The sequence below is a fragment of the Triturus cristatus genome, chromosome 7, assembly GCF_964204655.1.
Source record: "Triturus cristatus chromosome 7, aTriCri1.1, whole genome shotgun sequence".
Taxonomy (NCBI): Eukaryota; Metazoa; Chordata; class Amphibia; order Caudata; family Salamandridae; genus Triturus; species Triturus cristatus.
The window spans coordinates 54,843,847-54,869,565 of record NC_140590.1 but is presented as its reverse complement, the minus strand read 5'-3'; the positions used below and the strand labels follow the sequence as shown (position 1 = coordinate 54,869,565).

The 25,719-nt window shown below is 46.4% G+C and overlaps 1 protein-coding gene across 7 annotated transcripts in view; it reads left to right on the top strand.

The window, feature by feature from the left end:
- The window catches only part of ARHGEF1 (Rho guanine nucleotide exchange factor 1), an 891,302-nt gene that overhangs the window by 731,573 nt on the left and 134,010 nt on the right, over positions 1-25,719 (top strand). For all 7 annotated transcript variants that reach the window (XM_085615602.1, XM_085615600.1, XM_085615604.1 and 4 more), the window contains 3 exons: positions 24,036-24,123; positions 24,563-24,682; positions 25,308-25,375. In XM_085615602.1, the coding sequence (XP_085471728.1) occupies positions 24,036-24,123; positions 24,563-24,682; positions 25,308-25,375 (276 nt within the window). The remainder of the gene's footprint in view (positions 1-24,035; positions 24,124-24,562; positions 24,683-25,307; positions 25,376-25,719) is intronic.

The window sequence follows — 25,719 nt, the reverse complement described above, 5'->3', positions numbered from 1 at the left end:
GGATCCAGCACCAAAGGCAGAGGACGTGGGTACGGCAACACCAGGTCCTCCCCCAAAAACAAACAGTGACACCTTCTCCCTGCCCCCCGACCACATAACACCTGTCGGGGGGAGACTCCAGCAGTTCCTGTCAGTCTGGAAAACCATCACCACAGACAGGTGGGTCAGGGACATTATCCAGTACGGTTACTGTCTAGAATTAACATCCACTCCACCCAACATACCGCCAAAGCACCGTCCTATGTCCGTAGAGCACTTGGCATTATTGCAGCAGGAGGTACTAAGTATGCTGCAAAAAGGTGCAATAGAAGTCGTGCCCGTCAACCAACAGGGGACAGGGGTGTACTCTCTGTACTTCTTAATCCCAAAAAAGGACGGTTCTCTCAGACCTATACTAGACCTGAGACCCCTCAACCACTACATTCTTTCAGAGCATTTCCATATGCTCACCCTACAGCAGGTTCTACCGCTACTCAGTCAGGGAGACTTCCTAGCCACACTGGATTTGAAAGATGCGTATTTCCACATACCCATACACCCATCGCTCAGAAAATATCTCAGGTTCACTATTCAGGATCACCACTATCAGTTCAAATTTCTCCCCTTCGGCGTAACGACGGCACCCAGGGTCTTTACCAAGTGCCTAGCGACAGTGGCTGCACATCTACGGAGACAGCACATTCACGTCTTCCCTTACTTGGACGACTGGCTTGTTCAGGCAAAGTCAGCCCAGCAATGTGCCAGCCACATGTCCCTCACCATTCACCTTCTTCACAGTCTAGGATTCTCACTAAATTACCCAAAATCACATCTTCAACCCGCACACGTACGACTGTACCTGGGCGCGACCATAAACACTCTGACAGCCACAGCTCAACCAAATTTAGTGAGGATCAACAGCATGCACCTGCTGATCACAAAGTTCAAACCTCAACACTCCCTTCAAGCGAGAGTGTTCATGCAGTTGATAGGCATGATGGCCTCCTGCATTTTCATAGTCCCGCACGCGAGACTACATATGCGCCCGCTTCAGGAGTGCTTAGTGCGTCAATGGAATCAGGCTCACGGACAATTAACAGACCTAGTGTTGGTGAGCGGTCGGGCATACAACTCTCTGCATTGGTGGAATCCACAAAACCTTTGCAAGGGCCGACCGTTCCAAGAGCCTGTTCCGCAAATAATACTGACGGCGGACGCGTCTCTCCAGGGATGGGGAGCTCATGTACTCAATTACACAGTGCAGGGACTATGGACGACACAGCAAAAGAAGATGCACATCAACATTCTGGAACTGATGGCAATCTTCCTAGCCATGAACGCATTCAAAGTACACTTATGCAACAAAGTCGTGTTGATCCGGACGGACAACATGACTCCCATGTACTACATACAGAAGCAGGGAGGAACACACTCTCCACAGTTGTCTCATCTGGCTCAGAGCATGTGGAAGTGGGCCATTCAGAGGAACATATTCCTCATGGCGGAACACCTCCCGGGCAAGGACAACCAAATGGCAGATCTGCTCAGCAGACACAGCCACCAGATGCACGAGTGGGAGCTACATCCGTCAGTACTCCAGCCGTACTTCCAACAGTGGGGTCATCCAGAGATAGACCTGTTCGCCACAAAAGAAAATGCAAAATGCCAAAGCTTTGCCGCCAGGTTCCCACATCCGCAGTCACAGGGCAATGCGATATGGATGAACTGGTCCGGCAGATTTTAGTACGCTTTTCCCCCAGCGCCATTAACACCGCTAGTGGCACGCAAACTGCGACAACACTCACTGACACTCATCCTAGTTGCTCCCACATGGGCACGCCAACCATGGTACACCACCTTTCTAGAACTTTCTGTGGTGCCGCATCAAAGGCTGCGGATCACACCCGCACTTTTAACGCAGAACCATGGCGAAATTCAGCACCCAGATCCGCAACAGCTGAACCTGGCAATCTGGCTCCTGAAGTCTTAGAGTTTGGCTATCTAAACCTGCCACCTGAATGTATGGATATCATCAAGGAGGCCAGGAGACCCACAACCAGAGCTTGCTATGCGGCTAAATGGAAAAGGTTTGTCTTTTACTGCAACAACAATGACATTAACCCGCTGGACGCATCCATTCAAAACATCATCTGTTACCTCTTACACTTATACCGATGCAATCTGGCATACAGCTCCATACGTATACATTTTACCGCGATAGCGGCCTATCTTCAAAACAGGCAGCACCTCTCTTTATTCAGAGTGCCTGCCATCAAAGCCTTCTTAGAGGCACTCAAACAAGTGATTCCCCTGAGACACCCACCGGCACCAGTGTGAAACCTCAATGTGGTCCTCACCAGATTAATGGGTCCACCTTTTGAACCTCTCCATTCATGTGAGATTCAATTCCTCACCTGGAAGGTAGCTTTCCTAGGGGCAATCACTTCGTTAAGAAGAGTTAGTGAACTCCAGGCACTAACCGTTCAAGAGCCAATTCATACAGGTTCACGCAAACAGAGTTGTACTACGTACCAACCCCAAATTCATGCCTAAAGTGATATCGCAGTTCCACATGAATCAGACTATTGAACTGCCTGTTTTCTTTCCAAATCCACAAAATGTCGCAGAGAGAATGCTCCATACACTAGATGTAATGAGGGCCCTCATGTACTATATAGACAGAACAAAAGATTTTAGGAAAACAAAACAACTTTTCGTTGCCTTTTCTCCACAACACAAGGGCAACGCCATTTCCAAAGCAGGGATAGCCAGATGGATCGTTAAATGTATTCAAATTTGCTATCAAAAAGCTAAACGCACATTAACGATTCCCCCACGAGCCCACTCAACAATCAAAGTTAGGGGCGTCCATGGCTTTCCTAGGAAACATTCCTTTGCAGGAAATATGTAGATCAGCCACATGGTCCACTATACATACATTTACCAAACACTACTGTGTAGATGTACACTCAAAACAGCAGGCAGCTGTAGGACAGGCTGTTATCAAAACTCTTTTTCAGACTGCTGCAGCTGGCACGGGCAGCCGCCGCTAATGGAGGTACTGCTATATAATCTATGCACAGATATGAATTCAGCAGCCCACATGCCTCGAACTGAATATGCTACTTACCAGTATGCATCTGTTCTTGGCATGTAGGGCTGCTGACATTCATATCGCCCACCCTCCTCCCCGGCGCCTGTAGCGGCTGCAGCACTCAGAATTACTGTATAGCATGGTCATCACTTACTGTATCTACTCCATCACTGCCACAATGGCGAAAAACAATCTAAGGATGGAGAGGATGCCCATGCGCACTGTAGTCCAGGGGAGGAGCCACCTATCTCGTGATACTTCGAAGACTCTTCCAGGACAACAATGTGCAATCATCCGGACCCAACACTAGGCGGCGATCTATGCACAGATATGAATGTCAGCAGCCCTACATGCCAAGAACAGATGCATACTGGTAAGTAGCATATTCATTCTCATCCAGGGGTATACTCATCAAAGCCATAAGCGACCCTCCCACCTCCCCAGAAGAGCATTACTGGAGTTGTTCTATATTAATTTCTTCCTCTACTCAGGTGTCTCTACACAATGCACCGTCAAAAAGAACTGACCTAACTGTCACCTGTGGTGCATGATGGGAGCAGAGGGTCTCCTTGCAGGTCTTAAAGGCAGGGTGCCCTGACCCTTGTAAGCCTTAAAGGCAAGGTGTCAGTTTATTGCTCTGCTATGCAGCCTAGAGGCAACTGCCTGCAATTACAAGTTTTCCTTATGGCAATAAAGGATTGTTGTATGACAACTTTTCAGTGCATGTCCTTTTCCTTATGGGTTAGGAGGGTATTTTTCTTACATTGCAAACCTATGTAATTGCGGCATTTTTGCCATGTTGGAAACATTTTAGGCTGCATGTATATGTTTTCACGTGTGTGTGTGTGTGTGTGCGTGTACGTGTGTGTGTGTGTGTATATATATCTACATACATACATACACTTTCTTTATGCTCCGGGATCTCGCACACGGGCGGGGATTATTCACAGATAATGACTTTGAGTATACCCCTGGATGAGAACTAGGAATACAGGTAAGTAACTAATCCATATTCACTAAAAATCACCTGATAAACAAAACTACTCACCTGTTATCAGGAGAGATCCCAGTGCTGGATCTTTGTGCCCAGCACTGACCCTGCAAAGCAATTACAACTGTGATTTATCGATAACCAAACTTTACTCCATAGGATAACATTGCCTGGTTTTTGCCAGAAATTCTTCTAAGTGTCGATTTTTGAAACCTACAAATATTCCTTAAAAATCGCCTGTTTAACAAAAACTATTTCTTTCAACTGTTTACAGGAGATGCATCAGGGCTGAATCTAGGATCCAGCCCTGAGTAAGAGAAACCTATGCAAAGTAATTAATCTTGCGTTAACTTTAAAATTCCCATTGAGCTCAATGTTATAATTGTGTTTAACTTGTGTTGCCTATTGCAACAACTGTATCTATTGCATTTAAAAGTCTATTGCTTATTGAAAGTATTTAAACTAAAACATCTCATTCTGAGAAAGTACTTTGATACCTGCTTGTGGTTCTAAAATAAAATAACAATATATTTTTATATACAAAACAATTGGCTTAGAGTTCAGTTCTTGAGTGTGTTGGACCATTTGCTGACTGTGTACAACAAATGCTTTACACTGTCCTCTGATTACTGCCTTACTGCTCGACCAAGCTACCACTTTAGAGAGTAAGGTTATAGCTAACTTTAACCTCTGCCAAACCTCTTGGGACTGTGGACTGTGTGCACCCTGTACCTTACCTTGGTACAGTATATACAGAGCCACTTTCTTACACTAATAGATTCAGCAATGGACTTGGCAAACGTTGCTGTCTGACACCGGGTTGGAGCCGCTATCTTAGGAAGATGAGGGCGGCTGAAAGCTACTTTCTTCTGAACAGAATTTCAAAATACAATAATGGACATGCATTTTGATAGTGCATTACTATTTAGGGGGGGCACTTTGAGAACAAGCTGCAGAGCATAAACGTGGATACCATGACGGCCTGATCTGTCGGGGGCCCCACAGCAGAGGAGACCTCAATCCTTTTGTGGTAGAGGAAGAATGCAGCAGTACCATAGCCTACATCAGACATACAGAATCCATCCTATCAATAGCATTTGTACCACGAAGACTACCAGCGCAACCACCATGCAGCAGATGCTGCCTCAGTTTTGAACAAAACCACCAATAAAAGGTAAAGGTCAGATGCATACCATCATTAACGATTTCCAGGCACCGTATACTACAATTCTTGCCCTCAGGATATCAGGCCCTGAAATGGGCAGAATCTCTACTTTCAGCTGTAAGAAAATCATCTCAGACAAATGGGTACCAGATGTGATCCATTATACCATCTGACTACAACTCCTCCGCCTGAGGTATGATACTAGCACCTACGCTTGTTAAAAGCCTAGATGTGCAACATGCTACAAAAAAGAGCCATATAAATAGTCTAGAAGCTATAGCAATATGTTGGATTCTATTGAAAATTCTTCCTCATAAAAATAAACCTTGAAAGAGTGGACGCCCTTTCTAGACTTGCAACAACTCAATCTCTTTCTGAGCAAAAAATATTTCATTAGATAAGGTACTACATCTTCTAGTTAAGAATGATAACATGGCATCATTAGATCTCAAGGATGCCTAATTCCACATTCCAATTCACCGAAAACATCATTCGAGTTGCAGCTCATAGTTGAGATTTAGGCCACTAGTTCTACCTTTACTTAGATGAGATGGGCAAAGGCTCATCTGTAGCCTGTACAAATTACACAATAGCAGCCTGTATCGGACTTTTTTAAATCACAAGGTCTCAAGCTTAACATAAGCAAATCTTCTCTGACACCTTATCTGAAGAGTCACTTCTTAGGAGCTGTAATAGACGCAACAAAGGCGAATGCAAATCCATCAACAGACAGACAACAAGCTGTCACTGCACTAGCAAGACAACTACTGAAACATTCGGGGGTGAATGTATGCCTCTTGAAGCATCTTCTAGGTAAGATGTCACCATGCAAAGTTCTAATCCCATTCTGCTGACTTCATGGAACCCATCCAAGAAGGACTGAACTACCAGTGGGCTCAAATGTCAGAATCTTTGTAAGGTAGCTGTAACACACAAAATGCGACAAGCACTTCCCTGGCTGACAATGCCAGAGAATATAGTATCGGGCCTCGATTTTTACTTTGTGGTCATCTCAGACTGCTGGATGGATGGAGGGTGGGTGGGCTCACCTGCTGGTGCTATCGACTAGAGGCCTTTGGTCCCAATAATAGAGAAATATGTGCACTAATGTGCATGGCTGGTCAGGAGAACACTGCAATCTAGACCTCGGAGGTGTTGATTCAAACAGAGGAGCCAAGCCAAGTGAGGAACAGACTCTTAAATCCTGTCATCAGAACCTCAGAAGTTATGGCAATGGGTGATTTATCAACAAATTGTTCTAACATAACATCTTTCAGGGAGAAGGAATGATCAAGTAAGACTACCTCAGCTGAGCTCAGAAAGACTATTGTGAGTAGGAGGTAAAGTGCACTGAAAAAAGTATTCTATGCCCGGGGGAAACAAGGGATTGACCTCTTTGCCACCAAAAAACTAGAAGAAATGATACTCGTATGCAAGCAGGTATACACAACTAAACACCGGGGGCAACGCCCTTTCAATCGGATATTGCAAGATATTTGCCTCCACTTTTCCACCAATTCCCCAAGCTGCTGCCATGATGAAAAGGGAACGCTACAAGTTCATCCTCATAGCTCTCCCGGCTAAGACAATATTGGTTTATGGACCTTTTACAACTGGTGGAGGTGCCATTCCTACTGCTAGTGATGAGTTCACACCGTTTGTGCAGCTGTCTGGGACATATCCTCCATCACAAGCCACAAGCACTGAGATTGGCAGCTGGGCTACTGAGTTCCCTGAGTCTATAAACTTAGATTTCCTGGAAGGCTGCAGGAATATGGGAAAGGTTTTGCACCTGGTGTGCAGCCAAAGGCTTTAATTCTTTTTCATATCCAAGCCCACCAGATACTTCCACATCTACTGGAGCTAGCTAACTCAGGGCAAAAGGAGGTTCACCTGGTCGTCATCTTTGTTTTTGAAGATCACCTAATGAACTAGCCTCATGGTCGCATGGGATTCTAAAAGAATAACTAAAAGGTATATTCAGAGTGCTCCCCGCCATCAAGAACCACAACAACAACTTGAAAATGAATACAGTGCTTTCACAGTTCATGTCTGATCCATTAGAACCGATTCAGAAGTCAAGTTTAAAATATCTCCCCTGGAAAAAGGCAGTTCTGCTATGTGAAACGTCTGCTGTGTTATTTTGATATGACCTGCCTGGATACAAGGCAACTAATTCAGTGAGTACCAAGCTTAATAGGAGAGCTTGACACAACATGTATTTAAGCGTACTGGAAAGCCAGCTAGTGCATAGTCTCCCAGACCCAGCGCTGGAAGTAGAGGTTTCAGCTAGAAGTTATACTTCCTGGCTGGAATCCAATTTTGATCAATTAGCACTTGTCACGGTGGCTAATAATAATCGAAAGACTCCATCTGCACCATGTTTTTCTGAAGCCCTTAGATCAGATAAACAAGCATGTAGGAAGCAAGAAAGAACCTGGCGTAAAAATTATGACGCAGTTGAAAAAGAGCAATATAAACGAATGTTAGCTGATAATAAGAAAAAAATAATCACTGAGAAAAGCTAATACTTTACACTGAAGATAGAAATGGCGGGGAATTCTAGTAAGGAACTTTTCAAGGTCATAAACAGTCTGACAATTGCTAAGAAGGATGATGCTGTCAACTGTACTCAAGATTTCTGTAACACATTGGCACAGGCGTTTAAATCAAAGGTTGATCTAATTTTTGATCAATTTGCCTTGTATACACCTAGCACTAATGTTACAGAACAGGAAGCTTAGACGGTAATGCCTCTTTTAAACTTTACCCCTACATCCTCAGTGCAAGTTGACACCCTTCTGTTAAGGACTGAATCGGGCTCCCTGGATGATCCTTGTCCCTCGAGGATTTTACATAATATTAGCCATATCATCAGTCCTCAGCTTTCGGGCATCTATAATCGGATGCTCCTACAAGGAATATTTCCAACACTGTGGAAACAGGCCTGCATCTTACCATTATTTTAAAAAAACTAACTTCAATATAACGGATCCGGCCAACGGTCGACCCATTGTGAGGCTTCCGCTTCCCGTGAAAATCTTGGAAAAAATTGTAAATGTGGAACTTTCTACTCACATCCTAGAAAACCATATTTTAGACCAGAGTCAGTTTGGTTTTAGGTCATGTCACAGTACTGAGACAGCTCTGGTAAAGGCAACGGAGGAAATTCGCACCACACTAGATGGCGGAGGGTCGGCGGCTCTCATCCTCCTTGACCTGTCCGCGGCATTTCATACTGTGGACCATACTTTGTTGATTGAACGCCTAAAGACCATAGGTTTGGGAGGAAAGGCCCTCTCGCTGTTAACCTCGTTTTTAGCAGATAGAACTCAGACAGTGCAATTAGGCGATTTTAAATCTGCACCTTTTATCCTGCCATGTGGGGTACCACATGGCTTTTCATTGAGCCTGACGCTTTTTAATATTTATGTTTCGGAATTAGCACCTCTGATCAGAAGTTGTGATCTAATCCCAACCTCTTATGCCGACGACACCCAATTGGTTATATCAACAATAGACAAGGAGGTTAACTACTCCATCAAACTTCATGATTGCATGGTCTCCCTAAGCAATTGGATGAGTAGGCAATGCTTGAAGTTAAATTCAAGTAAAACAGAGGTGGTGCTTTTTGGAAAGCTTTTTCCCCTATGGTCACCAGTTTGGTGGCCAAGTACTCTGGGCCTCCATCCTCCACAGGTAGCAAAAGCCAAGAACTTGGGGGGTTATAATAGATGAAAAGCTTAATTTTAAATCCCAGATTTCAAAAGTGGTGTCCTGCATTTTTAACCATCAAAAACCGTCCGTAAAATTCTTCCATTTATCCCTAAAAAAACCCAGAATAACCGTTTTAACTTCCTAGGTTTTATCAAAATTGGATTATTGTAATGCCTTATATATTAACACGCAATCCAATCAGCTAAGAAGACTACAATCCGTACAAAATGCCGCTGTCAGATAAGTACTGGACGTTCCCAAACACCAGTCCATTAGGGCTGGGATTCAAGAGTTACATTAGCTCCCAGTCACCCAGCGCGTGAAATTCATGGCACTTTGTATCGCACACAAGGCACCTTACAGAGAAGGCCCTCAATTTCTTTGGCACGCCTTTAGCTGGTACTCTCCTAGCAGGAAACGCCTAAAACCCTGGCTTTTTAAAACGTAGTCTCCCTCTTACAGCATTGGACCAAAAGCGCCTAGACACCCAAGGGTATTAGTGCACAATATAAATTGTTATAACACAACATAACAAGAAGATTTAATGAAATTCGGGGTTTTACCATCAGTGAGCCTTCAATACAGTTCTCAAAAGACAAGGTTATCGTAAGAACTATTTGAAAGTTTATACATAAAGTGCTTCCTGAATTTCATCTTATTGATGCTAAAAGATTTCTCAGATTCTATTTCAACAGAACTAAACAGTTTAAAAACTCAAATCAACTTCTAGTCTTTTTCTCCAACCCACATAAATGACTCCCAATATAAAGCAGGCAATCTCTAGATAGAGCGCTGCAAACATAGCTTTCTGCCACATGAAAGCTGGAGGACCTCTCACAGGAGTAATCAGAGCAGCTTCATCAGCAGTCTTCGTAGGTGTAGCCCTGGTGGACATTGATCGAGCTGAAAAGTGGAGAAACCGGCACACCTTCCCAAAGCACTATTGCTTGAAGGCATTTGCAGTCAGAGATGTGATGGTGGGATCGGCAGTTCTGTCATCTTTTGAAGTAACGTGTGCTTATCTATTTTATCTCTCCGTACTCTTATTAAATGTAAATATATAATTAAATTGTTAACACTGCTTACTGTTCTAAGTCAGACATGTGAATCTATGATGGATTCAGTGCTGGAGAAGAAACAAGTTTCATAGATTAACCTGCGGCTCACCCTCCTCCAATAGTAGAGGCTCACATGTTAACTTATACTACCACTCTAGTGCGAGAAATCTGACGTGTGAAGAACTCTGAGAGGGATGAGGCACAGAGCTATACCACTAAATTGGCTGAAGTTTGGTTCTATTAGAAAGAGGTGGATGTGCTAACAAAGTGGGCACTGTCTGGGCCTTTTCAACATCTCAGTTCCTTTTACAGCTTCGGTAAAGTTACAGAGGGACTCCTACTTTAATGATGGGGAATGATTTAAGCATGTGAATCTATGAAAGATGCCTACACTGGAGGACAACAGTTACAGCTAAAGTACGTTGCATCAGAATATTGCCTTAATAAAACTACTTTGAATCTTGCTTTCCTACAATATCATGACCACTCGCCATCCTGATATGACTTTGAAGCTCGTTTTTTAAGGGCTCTTGAATGCTTACCTTTTTAGAACCCTCTTTGGAAGTCTTTGTAGCTTTCGTTCTATCAATGCCTCGGAAACTTGGCTTCTTGAGATGCCTTTGAAACTCCTTTTCATAGGATTTCTCAGGAAACTCTAAGCGGATTGCTTCCTTGAAATGTTGTGAAACTTTTCTTCATGAGATGCCCATGAAAATCACTTTCGTTAGACTTCTTTCAAACTTTTTGATTCCTTCAAATCTTTCTCATCAGGGATGCTGTAGGAAAGAAGCCCTGTTTGACATGGTCGCCCCCACTTTTTGCTTGGTAACTGATGTGATTTCAACTGGACGTGCTCTGGGTTCCTGCTAACCAGGTCCCCAGTGCCAGAGCTCTTTCCCAAAACTGTACAAACGTTTCCCAAATTGGCATAACCTTTAGCACCCTTTGTAAGTCCCTAATAAATGGTACCTCTTGTACCTAGGGCCTGAGGTTCTAAAGAGAGCCCCTAAGGGTAGCAGCACGAATTGTGCCACCCTAAGGGACCCGTCACCAAGCACATGCAAGGCTGAAATTGCAGACTGCGTGTCCTGGTGCAGACAAAAGTGAAAACACAACATGTCTCACATCCCTATGTGCCATGTCCCCTAACACTGCATGTAATATTTGTAAGTCACCCCTACAGCAGTCCCATCAGCCCTAAGGCAGGGTGCTGAATATTACATGTGAGGGCATACCTGTATGACCCTGTGCTGGTCAGTCCTATTACTGCCGGTACAACTGACCAGGGAAGCCATTTTAAAACATGTGCTGGACACTGGTTTAAGGGTTCCCCAGCTACATGATGGCTTCACTGAAAATAGGGATGTTTGATGTCAAACATCTCGTATTGGTAAACTCACACTGATGCCAGTGATGGATTCACCAATAGCATACACCCATAGGGCACCTTTGAGGTGCCCCCTGAAATCCTACCAGACTCTGGTGTACTTGCTCACTGGCTTCTGCCAACCTGCCACCCGAGACACTGTTCTGACCTCCTGGGGTGAGAGCTTTTGGCTCTCTGGAGTCTGTAAGAAAGTAAGATCTGATTTTATGGTTACCCCTTCTTTATGCGTGGTGCTGAGCTGTTACTGACTAGTTTGACTGGGATCCTGCCAATCAGGGCCCCAGTCTATCTGCTTTCTTCCTTAAAGTGTTACACTCAGTACTAAGGTACATGCCAGATTGGATACTGGGGTACCCTTTTCAGTCCCTAGTATATGGTACTAAGGTACCCAGGTTATAGGTACCCCAGAGGTCCCCCATGCATTATGCAACCCATGGGAGACCATTCAAATTGGTGCTAGCACCACTTACTACAGATATAGGTTTCCTATATCTAGAGTCACTGCACTTAAAACCTATAAGTCAACCCTATAGCAGGCCTTATCAATCCTGGACGCAGGGTGCTTGGTTCTAAATGTGAGGGTGCCCCTGCATGAGTAGGACACTCCTACAATCTACGGAGTCCATTCTCCCGGGTTGTAAGTGAAACAGCCATATAATATATCGAGCAGCATCGCGTAATTACTCTGACCATTTCAAAACTGGCTGCAACGAATCCTATCATGTTTGGTATCAAACATGTTGGAATCATACCTCAAACACCGTAAATGGTGTGGGAGGTTTGATTCCAAGCACTGGAAGAGCCCTCCGTGAGGCTCTGTGTTCCCGGTACCAGCCTTCTAGAACCGTACAGCACAAAATGGTTGCTGCCGACCAGAGACACGATTCTGCCCTCCCGCTGCTCAGCCAAGCTCGAGCAGGGGAAGGCAGAACAATAGGCATCCTGTCACAGGGAGGTGTGAACACCTCCCAGACAGGGTTTTTTGTATTGGGATAGGGTGGGTGCTCTTGCCAGCACCATTCAGTCTGCATGAGGTGCACATTTGGTGTCCCCATGCATAGTCCAGTTCAAACCAGCTCTGGGAACCGGTGGCTCCCGCTCTGGCGTGAAACTGGACAAAGGACATAAGAGTAACCTCCCCACTGTCCAGACCCGCCCCTGGGAGGGTCCCTTGATTCGTCCCAACCCTTTCCTTAGGGTACTTAAAGGCTTACCTGTGGGTGGGGCCCTGGGTGGGTCCCTAGATTCGTTATGGGACAAGATTCAGATCAGACACCACTTCTTCTTCTACCGTCTGGGCACTCTGGACTATGCTGAACTTCGTTTGGGCTCGACTTCGTCGCTCTTCCAGTCTGCTGCATTGTCTGTGCCTGTGCACCATACAGGAACCTTCCAATTCCTACAGGCATTAAAGACACCTGAAGGAATCTCCCTTGGAGTGAAGGAGTCACTCCCCTGCATTTGCAGGCTTCGCAACTATGGACTGGTCTGCTGATCCAGAGCTCTCGAGGCCAGTAGCTCTCGTGGGGGTGCAATAACCAAACCCCTGTTGACCGTGTCAGCTTGCAGTTGCAAAGGCTTCTCAGCTTCTTTCCAAGAAGATCTTCAGGCTCCACGTAGCCCCAACCTCTCGCACCTCCAATGACCAGAATCTTCAGCCACACCACATTGTTTGCATCGTGGCCAGCATCTTTAGGTGAGCTGCTTGAGGTCCTGTTGTGACTCCAGTGCCTCCGGCCTGTGGGTCCATTTGAGGGTCACCTTTGCTTCTTTTGGGCTCCCCTGATTGCTCAGGCCTGCCCTGACTCCTGCTTTTGGTGAGTTCCCTGGACCATGCTGGTCCCAAAATTGCACCTTCTTTGACTTCTGCGTTGGTTGCATTTGCCACGGCTTGTTGGTGCTCCCACCGGACACCGACCCCTCTGCCCCTGACATCTGACGGGGGACAGCTCGTGCATGGTTCCTGGTCTTCCTCAGTGTCACCTGGTCCTCGCAGCTGCAGAGTCATGGTCATGGTCATCTCTCCTGCAATACCCGCATCAGAGATCATTCGTCTTCCAAGTCTCCTGGTCACTCCTGAATGACATGGACTCTGTCCCCTCTGCTTGCAGGTACTGCTTAACTAGAATCCTGCTTCGGATTCCACCACACACTTTCTCCTTCTTCAGCAGCGGCACTTTCCTGAAGTCCTCCATTGGGTTCGACGGCACTTTCCCATACCACTTCACACCTATTCACCTGGCTTCACTGGTGTAGGTAATGTGGGTACTAGGGGTAACCATGTTCTCCAACCTTCTGTATTCCACTGGGTTTCTTCAGGGTCCACTGGGAAGGGTCCTTAATCTCTCAAAATTCAACCGCAACTTACACGTAGTCTAGTACGGAGCACACGGTTGTGTTCCCACACTGCACACGCTCTCCGTGGGGTTCCTTGTCACTCACCATGGGTGGTTTCTTGGGTCACCAGCACTTCTACATCCTCTCCACATTGTCTTGACCCGAGTCATGGTTCTTCTACCACTTTATTAGTATATGGTTTGGCCCCCTGGGGGCCACTGTGTATTTTGTGCTAATTACTGTATTTCTATCGTTAGTATTGTGTTTATCCCCCGGGTAGGAGATATCTAAGTGGGTAAGAGAGTATTATATAATAAATAAATTTTTTTTATAAATACCTTGTTTGGTTCTTTTTCTCTTAATCTATACTATAAGATTGCATTCTGGTAAAACAAGCTGCTTTACACTCCTTCTGGACTAAGCCTGAGGGCTGCTCTCCACAGCTACCACTTGGAGAGCTTTCCAAGGTTGTCTAAGACCTCTCAAATCACAATTAGGGTTGCAGGGTGCCCACTTACATTAGTGGACATCATATACCAGGCCACCTTCTCACAGAGACTCAGAACAAAAACCTGTCCGGGATGAGGGTGTAACACTCTGTCCCACAGGATGACCTGCTGATTTGTCTCCCTAGGTCAGCAAGCTTCAAAGAGCTTCCGCCTTTGGAATGCGAATCTGGCTCCACTCTCAGGAAAAGAAGCCAGTGCCCCCTTGGCACCTGGACAGGCGGTAAAACTAGCTAGTCGGGTAGGCGTGCCACGCTCAGGCTAGTACCACCACTTAGGTTGGCTAAACTGAGGTGATACGAGTTTTCAGAAGTAGCTATCTTTGTGATGGCATATGGATGAATTCTGGAACAGGGTAATGCAAACTTCCAACAGGAAGTGGTCACATGGCGGGCACAGCGACCCTAAGGGTCAGTAGCCCATTGGCTACTACCCTGCACTCCCCTAATGCCCCTTAATTCAGTATTTAGGGGTCCCCCTGGCACCAGAAGAGCAGATCTTGACCTGAAGAAAGAAGACGGACGAGAAGAGTCACAAAGCAAAAACAAAAAACCCCGCAACCGACTTGGGGGCCAACCCTGTGTGCCTGCCTGCTGCCTTCACCTATTCCACCAAAAGTCGACTTGTCCTGCAGCTGCTGAGTCCCCAGAAACTTGTGAGACCTGCCAGCCTCTGCCCAAGAACCAAGACCTCCCGAGGGACAGTGGGCCTGTTCCCTGTATCCTGCAGACAGCAAAAGGAGGACCAAGAGGACTCTGGCCCTCAAAAACCTGAAGCCGCCAACCACCACTGCACCAGAGCCCCATAGCCCATATCGAAGTGGGCCAACGCTGTCAGCGGGGTACCCAAGCCCTTAAGGTACCGAGTCCACTATGGAGTGACTACTCCTGACTTCCCAGACGTTGCCTGCAGCCCCTGTTGCAAGGCTTGTTCAACCGCGAGTGTTGCCAGATGTAGAAACCCGACACCCAAATGACCCTGTGCATCTGGACGCCCCGTCCAGAGGAAAATACGACTAAAGGTGTGTACCCCAGCATCGCACGAACCGAAGCTACTCTGTTTCACTGGACTGGTCCCGCAGCCTCTTTCTACCGCAACCGTTCTCTATTGGATAAAATTGGGCACCCAACGCTGTTTGGCCCCTCTGCACCCGGCCGCACAAGTGACGCTGTAAGAAAGTGGCTCTGTATATACTTTTCCCAAATAGGTACAGTGTGCACAGAGTCCACTGAGGTTTGGCAGAGGCTAAAGTTAGATATAACCTGACTCTCTAAAGTGGTAGTTTGGTCGAGCAGTAAGGCAGTATCAGAGGACAGTGTAAATCATTTGTTGTACACACTCAGTCAGCAAATGGTCTCACACACTCAAGAACTGAAATCTAGGCCAATGGTTTTGTATAAAAATATATGGTTGTTTTATTTTAGAACCAACAGTAGGTATCAAAATATACTTTCTCAGAATGAGATGCTTTAGATAAATACTTTCAATATGCAATAGACTTTTGAATGCAATAGATACAGTTGTTGCAATAGGCAACACAATTTCAAACACAATATAACATTGAGCTCAATGGGAATTTTTAGTTAAATGCAATAGATTACTTTTAGGATTACTTTTCTTACCACAGGACTGGATCCTAGATTCAGTCCTGGTTTGTTTCCGTAAACAGTCAAGTAAAAACGTTTTGGTTACAGTTGTGATTTTTAAGGAATATTATTGTATTTTAAAAGTTGACACAAATGTTTTCACATAGAATCACCAATGTTATCCTATGGGAGGAAATTCACTTAGCAGGTAAGTGGGGTTATATTACTTTTTCTAACTCAGTGTTGGATCCTGGATCCAGCACTGGGGCATCTCCTGTAAACAGTTGAAAGAATGTGTTTTTGTTATACAGGCGATTTTTAACGAATATTTGTAAGTTTGCAAAACCGACACTTCGAAGAATTTCTGGTGAAAACCAGGCAATGTTATCCTATGGAGGAAAATCAAGTTAGCGGTAAGTATGGTTGAAATTAATTTGCAGGGTCAGTGCTGGGCACCAAGATCCAGCACTGGGATCTCTCCTGATAGCAGGTGAGTAAATTCGTTTTCGTTATTCGGCTGATTTTAGATGAATATATTAAAGTTGCAAAACTCGACACTTAGGTAAGTGGGGTTATTGTTACTTTTTCTAGCTCAGTGTTGGATCCTGGATCCAGCACTAGTGTACCACCTGTAAGCAGTTGAGAGAATGCGTTTAGGTTAGACAGGCGATTTTTAACGAATATTTGTAAGTTTGCAAAATCGACACAAACTTTTTCAGCAAAAACCAGGCAATGTTATCCTATGGAAGGAAATTCAAGTTGCAGGTAAAGTATGTTCTTGTTACTTTTGTAATTCAGTACTGGGCTCCTAGGCTCAGTACTCGGGCATCTATCTAAAACAGGTAAGTAATTACGATTTCACAGTTGGTACGATTTTTAAAGAATATTTGTAGTTTGCAAAAATCGACAGAAGAAATTTCACAGAAAAACAGTCAATGGTTTCCTATGGAAGAAAACTGAGTTAGCGGTAAGTATGGTTGTAATTACTTTTCAGGGTCAGTGCTCGGCACCAAGATCCAGCACTGGGATCTCTCCTAATAGCAGGTGAGTATTTTCGATTTCGTTACTCGGTTGATTTTAGGTGAATATTTTAAAGTTTAGAAACTCCACACTCAGAAGAATTTCCAAGTGAAACCAGTCAATGTTACCCTATGGAAGAAAAGTGAGTTATCGGCTTTTGGGTAAGTACTCGACTGGCAGAGTTAAGGTTCTGGGCATAAACTCAGAGGTCTCTCAGGGGTCTCCCAGGGTCAGGTAAGTACAGTTGTTACACCCTCAGCGGCACAGGGGCAGCCAGGTGCAGAGTGAGTTAGGCCCAATGTTATCCTATGGGAGGCAAGGGGCCTTTGGTTGGTGGCTGCTGGCTAGCTGGCCATGCGGCTGTGGGAGCTGGGCTCCTGGTCACTTGCTCAGGGCAAATGGGGAAGTAGATTAGATTAGAAGTTGCACTGCCAGGGGCACTCTGGCGGCTGGGTGCAGGGTGCTTTTGAGCCGTCGGGCGCTGAATGGATTTCAATGGAGAAGCTCAAAAATGAACAAAAGCTGCAAGCTCGGGGCCGAAGATTCTTCAGGTGCGACCACCACTTCGAGAGGTAAGTTGGGTAGTTGGAGGATAGGTAGGCACCCAGGAGTTGGGTACAGAGGGGCGTCTGGTTCAGGGGTGCGTTTTGGTGTCGGGAACTCTTACCCTCTGCTGGTCACGGGTGGAGGGGTCCCTGGTTCTGAGGCTGCAGGCGTCGTCAGGAGAGTCGAGGTGGGTCCTTGGGTGCTGGATTCGGGGTCACAGTCAGCGGGGGGACGTCCTCGTGGACTTTGTCCACTCCAGCAAAGACCTGGGTTGGTGGGTGCAGAGTGTGCTTGGTTCGCGGTTCCTGGCTGATGCCAGGGGTCAATTTCTTGCTTTGAGCAGTACCACTGCTCGTGGGAGTCCCAGGTAGTTAGTCACAAGGCAGTCAGGTCCTCTGGGGTTTTTGAGGTTGCTGACCACTGGAGATGCCGGGGTCTAGCAGGAGCAGGTTCGAGGGTCGACAGGCCGGTAGGGCTGGGGCCAAATCAGTTGGTGTCTTCCTCTTGTTAGCAGCTGCACGGCAGATCTTCTTGTTCCTTGTTCTTCTTTCTTGTTTCGGAATTTGGATCTGAGGAAGGAAGGTTCAGGGTGCCCCTAAATAGTAAATTTAGGGGCATTACATGTAGGTAAAGGGCAGGGACCAATGGGTCCCCTCCCTGGGGTGGGTACGCCCCCTATCCTGCCACTCTCCTGTGGGAGGGGGGGCTGTAGCCTAGTCCTGATTGGGCAGGGCTTCTCATAGTCAAGACGGCGAGAGCCCGGAGATGTGCTTCACCCCGCCTCCCCCACCTGAGGGGTGGGGTTGGCAGAGGCTGGCACACCCCCTTTCCTTCCTTGGGGTTTCCGACCAGTCTTCCCGCCAGAGTGGGGACAGAACCGGTAGGGGCCAATTGCTGAGTACAGCAGGTGGCCTGGAGAATCTCACAAAGGCGGCATGCCTTTGAAGCTTCCCCTGCCCATCGTGGGGGAGGAGATCTAGCACCTCACCCAGGATGTGCATTGTTGCAGGCCCAGGAGAGCGGATGGCTCTCTACCCAGGGGTCCAGCAACATGTCTGATGTGTGGCAACCTAGGCAGCCCCTCAGACAAGACGTGGATTGTAGGTAAGTTCAGGGGGCATCTCTAAGATGCTCTCTGTCGTGCATTGTACATTAAATCCCACACTGGCATCAGTGCGGGTTTAATGTGCTGAGAAGTTTGATACCAAACTTCTCAGTCTACAGTGTAGCCATCATGGTGCTGTGGAGTTCGTGTTGACGATCTCCCAGCACCATATACTCTTAAATGGCAGCACTGCACGTACAGTGCACAGGAATGGACCTGGGTACTGAGGGGCACAGGGCTCATGCACCTGTACCCACACCACTGGCATAGGGCACCCAGCTAGAGGGGTGGCTGATGTATGCCAGGGCAGTGTGTGTTGTGGGCATGGCACACAGGGATGGTTGCCATGTCGACTCTCTGTTTTGTTCTGCACCCAGACACTCAGTCTGCAAGGGCAGTGTGTGTGTCAGGGTACAGGGCCTCTAAGGGTGGCACAATAAGTGCTGTAGCCCTTAGGGTCCTTCTCTGGTCACAAGGCCCTGGGTACCTAGTGTACCATTTACCAGGGGCTGACATGTGGCCAGAGATGCCATTTGAGTTTAGGCTTCAACACCGTTTTAGGGAAGGAACATAGGCCCTGGGTACCTGATTAGCAGGAGCCCAGGGCACACTCAGTCAAAGTACATCAGTGTGAGAAGTTGGCCTGGTATATGATGTTCACTAGTTAAAGTGACCCCCTTGTACCATGCCAAGCAACCCTTATGGTGTGGTTGTAAGTCAACCTTTTCGGACTAGCTGCCCTAGTGGTAGCGTAGGCTAAGCAGTCTTTGAGGCTAAACTCGTGAAGCGTGTTAAGCCAGCTGTTCTACCAAATGCAACCCCCTTTTATACCAATGAAAGGACACCACACAGATATATATTCAAAATATATATGTATTTATTTCTCAAAGTAACCCCTAGTCTCTTTATGAGCACAGGAGCACAAATCGTAAAACAAGATTACAGTAGAATACACAGAAGTTGCACTTTATATGGATAGGCCCTGGTGGCCGCTCGAACCATATACTAAAATAGTGGTATAAGTACCACGAACAGAAAAGGGAAAAGGCCTAGGGCCTCTAGAATCGCTGGGCCTACAAGGAGCTAACTTCAGTTAGTGACCAGGAGGTCCACGGGTGGCGTGTGCAGAGCAAATAGTCACACGCGTGCTCCCATAGGTTTCAATGGGTGCGTAAAAAGTACAAAGTTACTGCAAAGAGGATCTTCCGGATGGACTAGGAACTCAAGATTTGGAACACAGGCACTAGAGATGTAATACTACACTTGGGCACAGGAGTGCCAGCTTTACCTCACCCACAGGAAGCGGGTGCATAGGCCTCGAAGTGCGTCGGGTTTCTTCTATCTGTTCCGTGGAGCCTGTGGACAAAGATGCTGCAGGCGGTCGGTCCGGGAGAGATGCGGTGGATCCAAGAGTGGATCGGAGATGTTGAAGACCTGTAAGCAGAGGGGACAGTGTTCACAGTCACTAGCCAGTGACCAGCGTGGCACCAGGTGGGTACCAGGCAATGTCGGGTGCAAACAGGAAGAAAGGTGTAGCTTGTCTCTGCAGCCACGTGGTCCCTGGAGGTCGACGACGTCCAGGAGTCGGTCCACGAGCTGTCCCACGCAGGCTCTCGCTGTCGGCGGTGTCGGCGACTTGATCGAAGCAAACAAGCCTTGGCAAAAGCAATTGTTGTAGGAGATGAAATAAGCTGATGGTTCTGACCAGCAAGGTCAGAGGGACTGCTCCTTTGGAGGGGAGCAAGGGCCAGTCTGGAGCAACCAGACCAGCGGTGTATTTCGTCGCCAAGATGGCTACTAGCCAGCGGGCCAGCAACCGGTTAGGCGCGTCAAGTGGCAAAATGCAGAAGGGCCCCACGTAGATCGTGGAGATGCTGGAGGGCTCACCTTTGGTGCAGATGCTGCTCGAGGGTTGGGCTTCTCAGATCCCAAAGCACAACTTGGAGGGAGCCTCGGTTGTTGCACTTGCAGCTTGTCGTCGTCGTTTCCAAGATGGCTGGCTCCACGTGTCTCGGTGCCTCCACGGGTCTCCTCTTTTCAGGGACTGTGGATCGGGCGGTGAGAGGTCTGGAGGTCCAGGTCTTGTCAGTCTCTGGGCTCGGGCTCCGGCGGGAGGCGGCGGCAAAGCAGACGTTGATTCGCTGGATGGTGCTTGCGTTAGCAAGGTGGTCACTCCCTGACCACAGGGGAGATTTCCTTCAGTCTTCTGTGCAGCAGAATGTCGAAGTTCCCGTCTTCTTCTTAGTTTCAAGTTGATTCCAGGATGTCTGAAGTCTTAGGACACAGCTCCTACCTTTAAGCAGATTCTAGGGGCCGGACTACCTGCTAGGTCCCTCCCTATGGGTGGGACCAGGAAGGGGGGTGGTTACACCCCCAATCCTTTGTCCAGCTCGCCCCAGGCCCGGGACTGGTGTGCCCCAGGACCGGTTTGAACTGGCATATGCACCGAGGCTCCTTGTGAGCCACAGGCATGTCTGGTTTCTTTCAAGCCCTACCTGACCAATACACAAAATCCTGTCTGGGGTGGTGCATGCACCTCCCCTGGCAGGAAACCCTTTGTCCACACTTCCCAAGCTGGAAGGACTCCCAGCAGCAGGAGGGCAGACTTGTGTCTGTGGTGGCAGCATCCATTTTGTGGAGCTGAGGCTATGTCTGATTTTACCCGGGTTTCAGGTACTGTACATGTCGTGTCCCTCTAGAAGGGTGCAATGCTAACCCCGTCGCCAGAATTGGCGAGGGGTTAGTATTCCAATTCGTATGACACCTTACTCGACATGTTTTGATAAAGCCAAACCAAAGATAGCATTTAACCGCGAGGTTCATAATGCACTTAAGAGTATATGGTATGACGATATCTGGAAACAGTAGAAGGAAGTTGTTCCGACCACTGCAGACAGGCTCAGCTCATGCCAGAGCACCATCTCACATGGAACCCAGCACTCTGCCTTCAGGATTGTTAAGGCCTGCCATAGGAGTGACTTATAGGTTACCAGGTGTCCCATTTAAGGTTAGGTATAGGTATACTACACCTAAGTAAGAGGTGATTACACCAACTTACCCCAGCTGAGTGATCAGCCAGTTGTGTCAGATTGTTAGGCCAAGCCTGGGGTGGCATAATACATGCTTCAGCCCCTGGCAGGCCTTGGGTACACCAATGCCCTGGGTACCTAGTGTACACTGGTACAGGGGCTGACAGGGTGATCCAACCAATTGGGTATGTACCTAGGGTACATGGAGTCCATTTTAAAGAGAGAACAGCCAGGCTGAGATCCTGAATGGCAGGATCTCAGGCCAACTAAGTCGAAAAACCAGCTAGACACTAGGCAAAAATTTGGGGGTAACCATAGTCAGATATCCACCTTCCTACAATCAGAAATTCAGCAAAAAGTGGGGGCATACCATGCAAGAAAGATGGCACTTTCTCACAGACGCTGATAGTGTTCTGCTGTTGCTACCTTGGATCTTGCCCACAACTCACCTTAACTCCTGGAGAATGGTCCCTTAAGTCGCTTACAAGAACCGATTAACCACATATGATTTTCCTCGAATAAGTTAACTTTGCAGAACTTAGAAAAAGCACTTTTTGAACGGAAAAATATTCCTATTTAAACACGAACTTATTTAAAGGATTTTCTAATACCTAAATGTATATAAAGGTATTTGCTATTTTTCTAAATTGGTGTGGATCTCCTTTTTGAGTCGTGTGTCTCATTTATTGACCATTGTGGGTATTTTCAGATGTCTTGCACTCTTCTGTGTTAAACCTAAGGCTGCTCGACCACACTATCCCCCAACGGAGCACTTTGGGATTACCATGGCAAGCTCCTGTCCACTCATAAGGGAACTCCTGGACTATTTACACTGTATATTGGATTTGTGATATATCACTTGAAGATCCAGCTTCCTACAGATGCCTTTGAAGCTTGACTTCTTATGATAGCTTTAAAGCTTTCATGCTCAAGATGCTTCAGAAGCTTTCCCTGAGTATCTTCCGTTGTTTGCTATCTTGTGATGCTTCCTAAAAGATCCAACTTGAGTATCCTGTGAAATTTGCTATGAGCACATGCCTCAGATGCTTTCTGGGGATACTTTGCAAGCCTTCCTAGTTGAGAAACTATTTGAAGCTTGCCGTCTTAAAGTTCCTCAGAGGCTTCCCTTATTTATGTTTTCTTTTCATTTATTTTCCACTATCATAGAGAGGAGTGATGCCTCTTAAGGTGTCCTGATGCTGGAAGACTGACTGAGATTAGCTAAAAGAGCAGTAAGAGCAAGTGTTTGAATAAAAACATTTTCAAAAGCTTTCTATAAGACAGATAATTAGCATAAATGACACGAGGAAGAGAGCTCCGGTCTTTGACAACCATGTAGAATGATAGTTTCCAGAGTTGGCCTTTTCAGGCATGTCAAAAGATAGGCTGCAACCAAGCACTCTGCATGACTGTAGAAAAAAATTCTGTGTGTCAGGGCCATGTCAAAGAATTTAAGAACATATGCACAACCCATGGAATATTTGGCCACTGGTAGCCAATGAGTTACCTTAGAAACTTAAGATGTCTTGGAAGCTTGCCCTTTTGCGGGCCCTGAAGCATGTCTGTTTTTAAGGATCCTCAGAAGCTTGACTTTGTGAAGGGCCTAGGAAGCTTGCCTTCTTGAAGACCTCGAAAGTTTTCCTTCTTGGGAGCTTGCCTTGTTTGGCCTTCTTGGTGGCTTGCCTTGTTTGGCCTTCTTGGTGGCTTGCCTTGTTTGACCTTCTTGGCGGCTTGACTTGTTTGGCCTTCTTGGCAGCTTGCATTGTTTGGCTGCTTTGGTAGCTTGCATTTGGCCGCTTTAGCCGCTTTCCTTGTTGAGACGCCGTGACGGCCTTCCTTCTTCAGACGCTTTGGCGGCTTTCCATGTTCAGACGCCTTGCTTTGTTCGGATGCCTTGGTGGCTTGCCTCGTTTGGACACTTCGGCGGCTGGCCTTGTTTGGTTGGCTTAGAGGCTTTCCTTGTTCAGGTTCCTTGTGGGCATATCTTTTTCAGACAGCCTATGTATGCCCTGCTGGATTGCTTTCGTCAAACACCCTGCCTTTTTGGATTCTTTTATAGCTTCCCTTCTTTAGATGGCTTTTGTAGCTTCCCTCATTCAGGTGCGGTTTTGTAGACTGTTCTCTTTGGATGCTTAGTAATTTGCCTTCTTCAGATGTTTTTAAGGATTGTCTTTTCAAATTCCTTTGTAACATGCTGCATTTAGTAGCTTGCATTCTTTGTATTCCTTTGCAGGTTGCCTTCTTTGAACACTTTCGAAGCTTGTGCTCTGAAGGCACCCGTTCACAGTTTTGCAATCTCAGGGACTTGTTGGCTCCCATGCTATAGAACTGGCTTGCTCCTGTGACTGATATGTTAATTGCTATTGAATTCACTTGCAATGGCTCAGACCTATAGAAACGTGTAGAATTATTGGCTCTTCTTCAGCCTCTCTTGTCTGATTGAAGGAAATGCGTATTAACTTCATCTGATTTACACACAATGAAATCATAGATCACTTTTCAACTTGTCTTTCAGATCATAAAGCGTTTTATGTCATCTTCAGCTGGGATAAAGGAGCCCAGATCTACGAACTGGTGGCAAACTCTGTTTCTGAACGGAAAATGTAAGCATGCATGCGAATGAAAACTTAGAATCACTCACAACATACCGAATGCTTACTATAGTGAAATTAGTTTTGAGAAGACTCTGTTGGAACTTAAAGACCGCAATGGCCGTGCCTTTTAATCCAGTTTCACTTTGTTTCTACCGCGTTTCACAGACCATTCTGTCATGCATCTCAGTCCTGACCTGCAGCAGCCCCTCCTCTTGGGACTGAATCACAGTTCTGCGAATAGACTTCATTCTTGCTCTAGATTACTTTATGTATTCAAGATTGAAATTGCATGACTGCCTTGCGGATGATCTTCAACTTTTTGCTTGTCTTTTGTGGTTATTGTACCATGGGCCATCTCATTATTGACTTGCATGCTAACGTTCACTTCTGAATGTCTAATTATTGCTACATTCACTTCGTTATCTTATGTCTCTCCTTTTTTTCACAGCTGGTGTTCCCTCATCAGAGATGTGGTGCAGTCTATTAAACCTCCGCCTCAGCAGACTTTGGGCCATCCAAGGCTGCATTCGACAAACCCTGGAGGATTGACGCCCACCAGCCCCGGATTGTAAGCATGTTGTTTTCTTTCTAGTCCCTTCTCCTGAACCGACCATCCGGAGACCCTGAGTTGCCCCTCCAAACACCCTACCACTATGGAAGAGGTGAAAACTCGAAACCCGCAACCAAGTGAACCAAAATAGTGGTTGCCCTACCATGAAACATGGGGTGCACTTCAAACCCTCTTCACCCTTTCTTCTAGCAGTCTGAACACATTTTAAAGTTGCATTTGCATACATATGAAAGTTTTTTTTTTTTTTTTAAATTAAATGTTGCAATCCAACTTCAGGTAGTTGGTGGTGTTAAATTAAAAACATGTACACTTTGCAGAACAACAATTCTGTGAAAGATGCTTTCAAACAATTTTTTGCCCGAAATAATCACCTCATAATGACGCTTTGCATATGTGGCAAACCTTGTCAAGTGTAAAAGATTATCGCATTCACAATGATCATTGGATCAATTATCTCTTGCACCTCAAATTTGTTGAAAGTTGTTGCCTTTTTCATCATTAGACTCCCGTCTTAAGATTGCCTTTCAGGCGCTGGCAGCTGTCTCCTCCCAACGTTCTCGCTCTGCTCTTCATTACTCTTGCTACTTGGTGCTGTAACATCTGTTTCAACTTCTTTCTCAAGGTATCGTGACGTAAGCCTGAGCGGCGCTGAGAATGGCAGTTCTCTGAAAGAGACACTGCATATAGATGGTAAGAAAAGAAACAATTCTGCTTAAACGCCAAGGCTGCAAGGGTCTGATGTTTGTTTGTATGAGGGTAGACTGGGGCCTACACGTGCAGTTATGTCAGTAAAGTAACTTAAAATGCTCCAGTGCAGCTCCTGGCACATGGCAGAATAGACCCTTCACACGGCAGAACCTGAAGTCCATATAGAGCCACCTCAGATCAGTTTTGACACGGCAGAACATTGCTTCTCACAGCTTAGTAGCCCCGCTCCGTTAAACAGGTAGAAGAATACACTCAGCATAGGGTCCAACTGCAAGACTATCTCTTCGACCAGCTCTGGATACAGAATCCACTCACCGGATGAGAGC